General features: G+C 45.3%; 1 protein-coding gene across 9 annotated transcripts in view; it reads left to right on the forward strand.

Moving 5' to 3' along the window:
* Positions 1 to 8,320, forward strand: part of HHAT (hedgehog acyltransferase) — a 354,783-nt gene that overhangs the window by 300,077 nt on the left and 46,386 nt on the right. For all 9 annotated transcript variants that reach the window (XR_005199664.1, XR_005199669.1, XR_005199665.1 and 6 more), the window contains one exon: positions 271 to 415. Coding sequence is in view for 1 of the 9 variants with exons in the window: in XM_017525581.2 (XP_017381070.1) it covers positions 271 to 415 (145 nt within the window). In the remaining 8 variants the exon portion in view is untranslated. The remainder of the gene's footprint in view (positions 1 to 270; positions 416 to 8,320) is intronic.

Raw genomic sequence — 8,320 nt, forward strand, 5'->3', positions numbered from 1 at the left:
TAGAGAGAGGATATCACTGTATTGCCTAGGCTGGTCTTGAACTCCTGGGCTCAAGTGATCTTCCCACTTTGGCCTCCCAATGTGTGAGATTATAGGCATGAGCCATCATGCCCAGGCAGGAATTGAAGTTTTGAGAGCTGTTTAAATAATGACCTGGTTCCGACTCTGTGGGGAGGCATCCTGGGCTGGTGACAGAGAAAGCTGGATGACGTCTTAGCCCCATTTTTCCCACCCTTGTCATGAGACGCCTTCTTGCCGTTTTCCCCGTAGGCCCGATACCTCTCCGCACAAGCTCGCCATCGATTTCACGCTGCCCTTGCATCTTGTTCCACCTCGATGCTGATCCTGTCCAACCTGGTGTTTCTTGGGGGTAATGAGGTTGGGAAAACCTACTGGAATAGAATCTTCATACAAGGTAAGTTGCTTGACAGTGCTGTTTTCATTCAGTTTCTTGTTTTCCATGTATGCGGATGGGATCACACGTAAGATTTGGGGGAAGTCATTCATTGTTATATTCATGGTATGTGACCTCTAAGTACCAGCCAGGAACAATTTCCTGTGTTTATCCATGATTTTAAATGTCCCCTGTTATTTACATACCCCATATCTCCTGTATGTGATACTTGTTTAACACCAAAAGGTACTATCCAAACTTTCCCAAAGTGTATATTCCTTTCCATTACACTATGTTTCCGATTATTTGATATTTCTTAATCTTTCCTCCTGCTGTGGTTGAATACCTGCTTCAAAACTCAAGTTGACACTTAGTCCCCAATTGGCAGTATTGAGAGATGAGGCCTTTAAGAGGTGATTGGATCATGGGGGGTCTGCCCTTATGAGTGGATTAACCCATTCATGGATTAATGGGTTGTTAAGGAAGTGGGACTGGTGACTTGACAAGAAGAGGAAGAAAGGCCTGAGCTAGGACACTCAGCCTCCTCACCTGTGATGCCCTGTGCTACCTTGGGACTCTGCAGAGAGTTCCCACCAGCAAGAAGGTGTTCACCAGATGCAGCCCCCTTGACCTTAGACTTCTTAGCTTCCATAATTGTAAGAAATAAATTCCACTTCTTTATAAATTATCCAATTTTAGATATTCTGTTATAATCAACAGACCACAAAGACACCTACTGTCTATGGATCTTAGTATGCAAAAATACTGCAAAAATCTAACCTTGTTTTGTTTATTGTTCCGAACATCCTACTAGAAATCTGCCCTAGAAGCTTCCTTGTGCTGCCCTGAAGCAGTGGGCTGTGGGCATGGCATCTATGTTTGCCACAGCTTGTGGGTATTTTTGTGTGAACACTAGGGGCCAACCTTATGTTTAACATACATTAAATAGGTAATCTGAATATCCATAGCAAAGCCACACCTGCAGCAGGTAAACTGCTACTATGTGGGAGTTGTCAAAATATTCTATTAATATTTGATCATCATGTATTTATGGCCACCATTTCCCTTGGGCTGGGACTGAGTTACATCATGTCTATAAGAGAATTGGGAGATTTGGAACTATTCACAGTAGATACTACTATAGCCAACTCATTATGTCTTAAAAGCGAAGATCCTTGTTCTGTTCCTTGCCTGTATTACTGTTTTCTGCTTCTGCTTTGGGAAACTTTGCCAAGTGGTGATGACATAACTGTGCACAGCTGGCCTGTCTCTTCACATCTGGGTCCCTGAGGAGCCAGCGATGCCTTTGCTGCAGCTCTTTTCACACCAGAAATAACAGCAACACAGCTGCAGTATTCCAGAATGGCAGACAGTGGGCCTAAACTGTAGCAGGCTTGGGTGAGCCAGCCTCGGAGGGCTAAGAGAGAGTCCTGTTCCACTTTCATCTTGTCACAAAAAAACCCCTCTTTGATCTTGCTTTCTGTAACATGCTTTAGCTGATAGTTCCTGAAAAGACCATGTACTTTCTAAGTGGAAGCTTTCCTTTAATAGAGATGAGGGATAATGGGGTGCAAAGAATCTATAAGTACAGGTGGGTTACAGCGTCCTTTACTTTTCTCGGTTCCTCTCACAGAACCTAGCACAATGATAAGATGGTCGTGAATTGGGGGAAGGAGCTGACTTGGAGTTTGCTTCTCACACAGTGAGAAGGCTCTGATTTTTGCTTCCCTAAATCAAATGCATTGGGTGTTTGCTACTTGCAAGGCACTGAGGACACAGAAATGAAAAATTGTGAGTGGCAAACACAGAAACAAAAATGTGCAGTAGATTGAGGGAATTGCTCTGCTGGATGTATGAGTGAATTCCTGGAGGTCACAGGATGGAGTAGCCGACTTTCCACAGAAGACGGATTTTTTCAGAAGAGGTGGCGTTTGAATTGAAGCAATAATTTCGGAATTTTCTATGTAGAAGAGGCAGGCATATTAGGGAAATTAACACTGGCTGCTTTGTCTGAAACTCCAAAATCTCGGTAATTTCTCACCATAGAAGTTTGTTTCTCTGACAGTTCAATACAAACTCAGTGGCTTTTTCTAAGCCATGACTTCAGGACCTACAATGTTGGTTTGGATTCTCCACTGTCTTGTGCTGGCATCATGGAGGGGAAGAGAACATGGGGCTGGTGTACCAGGTGCTAAAACACATGACATTTTCTGCTTACATGTCATTGGCCAGAGCCTCCAGTCACATGACCAACCCAAGTACAAGGCAGGGGCGTGCAGGGAAGCATGCAGATATCAGAAGCATGCAGATATCAATGTGTACCAGCTGTCTGTGGCACAGCAGGAGAGGCACATGGGCCTGGCCAGAAATGCCCAAGAGGCAGTTGGAAATCTGAGTTGGAGTTGCAGAAGACAGTGACCCAGTGATTGAAATGTGGGGGTCAAGGGCATAAAGGTTGTATGTGAGGCCAGGGGAGGAGATACAATTAGCCACAAAGCTGTATACAGTGAGAAGAGAACAGGGTGGGGGAAACCCCAGGGAATGCTGGCATTGAAGCAGGCAGAAAGAAAGGCAGGAAGGTCAAAGCGTGACTTGCCCAACATCCTGTGAACTTAACCTCAGTCACATGGGATCAGGGCTCTGAAAACCTGGTCTGCTGCTGCCATATGGGTCCTGCTGTGGCCTATGACTGAACACACCATTTGTGTCCTCCTTGGACTCAACTGCCACAGCCCTGGGGACTCTGGTTCTCTAAATGTGGAGGGCTCTGTGGAATCATCTCTCTTCTGGGTTCTGAGGCCAGAGAAGCTCAGCTTAGAAGGCATTTTCTGTGTCAGTGATTATCTAAATGACCCTCTTTGCATCTCAGCTGGTCTGTCCCATGGGCCTCCTGAGTCAGAGAATGTCTTCTGGAGTTTTGTCAGTTACCCCTTCATCTATTCCTTGTCATGGGTTTTTGTCCCTGAAGGATTGGGTTTGGATATCTCTTAGAGGAAAGTGAACCAGATGGTGCCCAATCTCCCATCCTGGTGAACTCTGGATTTCATTTCATAGCTAATTCGACTTGATAGAAGATTAATATGAATATTCATGTTTTGGTGAAAAAAAATTAATGAGTCTATAGGATGCTCCCTCAGTCTCTGCTTGGTGTGTTAATATATGAGCTTTCTAAAATTAAAAAAAAAATCTGAATTCTGAAACTCATCTGGTCCCAAAAATTTGAGTTAAGGGATTGTCAAACTGCATATGGAGTTGCTGACAAATGAGCAGCCTTTTGCAGCCTCATAGTCTCTGGCATCTTCCCTGGGACACATGATCAGTTCCTGTTGCTCCAGAGCCCGTCTTTACACACTGAGGAAATACAGTGAAGTGAGTGAGAATGCTGGCTGCAGGGATGGAGAGCATTTAAGCTCACTATGTAGATTTCCAGGTGTAAGGGAAAGTTGGCCCTGCCCTCTGCAGCTTGATGGGTTGGGGCCTGCTGTAGTGAGGGGGAGGAACCGCTGACACCGCATCCCTCTAACATGTCTCGCCTCAGAGTCCTGGAGGGTAACGAGGAGATGGGGACTGTGGAGGAGATTTGCAAATGCCTCACAGCTGATAGGGTGTGGGATACACATGTGTCTTAAAAGATGCACCTCGCTGTTTCCCGGGGAACCCTCCCCTGGCATCACTGGCATTCCTAGAAGTTATCTGATGATTCGCCTGGAAAAGTTATCTTAAAGGTGGTACCTTTCTGTCTCCAGTTGGCTCTAAACTACAAAGTTTATTTTAGTGATTTCCACTAAAATGCCTGTACTGGCCTCTCTGGGTCACATGGGTGATATGTGGCTGTAAAACCAGACCCTTCCCTTTCTGCCATGTACCTGCCCTGCTGTCTGGAGCATGGAAGGCGGAGTCTGAAGGCCAGGGATAGAAATGCTCAGTGGCAAATCTAGGGCTCTGGGAATGGTCATGCACAAAATACTTTTGCTCAAGAAGTGTTATGTCTGCTGCTGAGGTTGGAGAAGGCAGTGTTCAATTTATTCAGCAGCGAATAAGGAATCTATGTTTCTGCTTTAAAAAAAAAACCTCCAAATTCTTACTATTGAAGTTTGCTTCAAGCTCTTTGAAGAATATGCATGCTTAGGCCCCACAAACTTTATTTAAAAGACTTAGCTGGTCCACAGGTCTGAGAAGGATATGGCTGGGGATTTGGTCCACATGCTGTTCTAGGATGGACTCTGCTGTGTTATGCTTTGCAGAGACCAATGCAGGTTGCTTTCTACAAGCCCTTTGGTGCTCAAAAGCATTTGTTAATAGGAGAAGGTTTCTCATGTCTACCATAAACCTTTGACATTGAAGCAGAATTTCTTCAACAAGCAACGGAATAGAGCTCTGTAATTCAAAGATATCAGTGAGCTGTAACTCCAGATCAGCAAGGCCAGTCCCCATAAACCAGCTGTGGCCAGGGCATCTTGGCAGTGCTCTCTCCACCGTCCTGGGGTAATGAGGAGAAAAGATATTCAAGGGTGTGTTTATACACTGGGAATATATCTTGCCTTGAGAGGGCCGAGAGCCTTACAATGTTTGTATGGGTGCAGCATGGCGCTTCTGAAAAGTCTGTCTGCTTTTGTCCAGTGAAGGCATGGACTTTTGTTAAAAAAAAAAAAAAAACAAAACAAAAAACACATTTCCCAAGAAGTGGGGCCCTGGATCACTGGGGTGACCCACTGATAATGTTGCAGGGACAAGAGCTTGGTAGAGATGTGGGATCCACCAAACATTCCCCTGCCTGATGCCTCAGTACATACATACACACACACACACACACACACACACACACACACACACACACACACTGTGCATACATGCACGCATATACACATGGATGTTTTGTTTTTCCTTCTATTATCTGGTCTATTTTAACACTTAGCTCCTGGAGTGACCCCATGCCAAGGCAAGGAGAATTTGGTTCTTTTTCCCTCTAGATTGCAATGAGAGAGGAGCTGGTAATTTTCTTACGCAGGTCCCCATATTTGCTTGCTATTTCTAGCTGAGAGAAGATAAAGTATATTTTCTCCCTGATTACTAGCTTGTCTGAGTAGTTTGTCTCTTGACTCAAATGGTTCTGGACAGGCATTTTATTTAAAGCTGAACTGGGGTATTGCACTAGAGATTCTGGAGGGTTGTGGTTAAACAGAAATTCATTCCCATCATATCTTCTTCAATTCTTGGGACTAAAATTTCATTTCTGATGAGAGAGGACAGAGGGCAGGTGTTGGTGTCTCAGAGGCCATCCTTTGTGATGACTTTGTTTCACCGTCTTCCCTAGCCTTTCCCTCTAAATGGAGTTTTCACTGCTGTCATTGATTCTGTCTCTGCTTCACTAGATCCTCTGAAAGTTCTGGAAGAGTTTGAGGAGCAGATGCTTCCTGCACATCACAATTAAGGGTGTTGAGGTTGACACGTAGATGTAGGTTAGACGGTCTATCCATGTTTACATCATTGGTCTTTGTATGACCATTCTTGGCTCTGAATGTCAAGACTTGCAGAAGCCTTGGTTCCTTTATTGTATGCCACTCAGGCAGCCAGAGGCCTTGGGCATTAGTTTTCCTACAAGTAATTCCAGCCAAGTCAGCAGGCATAGAACGTGAGTGGAGTTCTTATTCAGCGGTACACCCGGGTTTATGTTAAAGCTGTGAAACCACTTCTAAAATACCCAGGAAGGGCTTTCAACCAGAGCACATTTAAATTTTTTGTGCTAGATTATTGAAACTTTTTCCTGCTAATTAGAGTTTCCAGGGCACCGACCCTGACACTTGCTGTGTTGCCACGTTGGTTTCCTACGGCTACTGTCACAAGTTATTACAAACCTGTTGACTTAACACAAGTTTATTTTTCTTACAGCTGGGAGGGCCAGAAGTTTGAGATCAGTCTTTCACTGAGCTAAAGTCACGGTATTGGCAAGGCGAGTTCCCGTTGGAGGTTACAGGGGAGAACCTGTTTCGTTACCTTTTCCAATTTACAAAGATGGGTTTCTCTTCGCTCATGCCTTCCTTTCTGTCTTCAAAGCCAGCAGCACAGCATCTTCAAACCGTGTTCCTTCATCTCTCTGCTTTTGTCACATGTACCTGCCTCCTGTCTTGCTGTCTCCTCCTCTCTCTCTCTCTCTCTCTCTTGTTTTTCTTGAGATGGAGTCTGTTGCCCAGGCTGGTGTGCTGTGGTGCCATCTCAGATCACTGCATCCTCCGCCTCCCAGGTTCAAGCGATTCTCCTGCCTCAGCCTCCTGAGTAGCTGGAGATTACAGGGGTGTGCCACCTGCCCAGCTAATTTTTCTATTTTTAGCACAGATGGGCTTTCACCCAGTTGGCCAGGCTGGTCTCAAACTCCTGACCTCATAATCCACACACCTCAGCTTCCCAAAGTGCTGGGATTACAGGCGTGAGCCACCATGCCCAGCCTCCTCCTCTCTCTCTTATAACGAACGGCCTTTGTGGTTACATTGGGCCTGCCCGGATAATCCTGAGTAATCTCCCATTTGATCACTTCTGCAAGGTCCCTGCTGCTGTGTGAGGTGACTTTGACAGGTCCAGGGGCTCAGGGGGTGGGCATTTTTAGAAGAGCTGTTACTCAGCCCACCGTGGCACACTACGTGGGCAGTTGGTATGGCACAGAACACCCCTCAGTGACACCATTGCCATAGCTTCTTTCAAAAAAGATTTGGTTATTAATAGCAATTTGGATGTACCACTAGCCTCCTTAAAATGTGAATCTCCCTGTCAGAAGAAATAATACTTAGATTTCATGGAAGGACACATGTGAGATTTGTTATCTTCAGGGAATTTCAACGGTGGTGTTGGGGACAGCTGGAGTTTGCCTGCTCAGCATTTGTTTCCTGTTCTTTGGTAACAGTGCCCTGATTTTTCTTTGGGAAAAGACCTTTCCCACTTGCTCTCAGTCTGTGTGATTCCGGTGGGGCACACCCCGTATCTAAGATCTGAGATCAGCATGTGAGCCGGGACTGGCCAGGCAGTAGGGTCCAACTCCCTGTGTGATACTATTCCAGAGCTTTTGCTGGAGCTATTGGAAAGCAGAAGCAGTTTCTCCTTTGGAGTGTGGAATTGTCAGGATGTGGGGCCAGAGCTGCTGGCAGCCCTCTGGTCCTCACAGTGGACGGCCACGGAGGCAGGGGGCCAGCTCAGAGGAAGGCAGAGCTGCAGGATGGAAACTGAAGCCATGTAATTTTCAGCCCCTAAATCAAGGAATGTCTAAAGCCAACCTAACTTTGTACTTTTCTGTTACAGGAGATTTATTTTTATTTTTTTACTCAATCTGTTTCTGCATTTCTTACAAACAGAGGCACTGACTGCCTTTGTTCCCAATGATTTTTCCTGGAATATTTGTATAGAAAACAAGTTTAGAAGATAAAGATAGTATCTTCCTCCAAAATAGAGTAAGTTGATATACTGTTCAGAAAAAGATAATGTTTCCCTCTAGGGTGAAGCTCAGGCAGGCTTACTGACTCATTATAAAATATTCAGGTTTTCTAAGTCCAGGGTTTGTCTCCTGTAACATAACCTACACATGGGCAGGCATCTTCTGGCCCTCTTTACATTGTGTTGTGGGATCTGGGAATCAGGGAAATGGCGTGAATGCTCTGGCTACTGCTGTGGCTAAGAGTAATAAAGTCCTTGGTCTCAGACCCAAGAGCCTTGTGTCTTCTGCCAGTATCCGTGAAAACTGTGACCTGCTCATTTGTTGCTTACAAGTAGGATAAAATCTCAGATCCAGCCAAGTGAAGTGGCTCACACCTATAATCTCAGCACTTTGGGAGCCCAAGGCAGCAGATCAGTTGAGGTCAGGAGTTCAAGACCAGCTTGGCCAACATGGTGAAACGCTTTCTCTACTAAAAATACAAAAATTAGCTGGGTGTGGTGGCATGT

This window comes from Cebus imitator, unplaced genomic scaffold (genome assembly GCF_001604975.1).
Source record: "Cebus imitator isolate Cc_AM_T3 unplaced genomic scaffold, Cebus_imitator-1.0 Scaffold38, whole genome shotgun sequence".
NCBI classification, from domain to species: Eukaryota; Metazoa; Chordata; class Mammalia; order Primates; family Cebidae; genus Cebus; species Cebus imitator.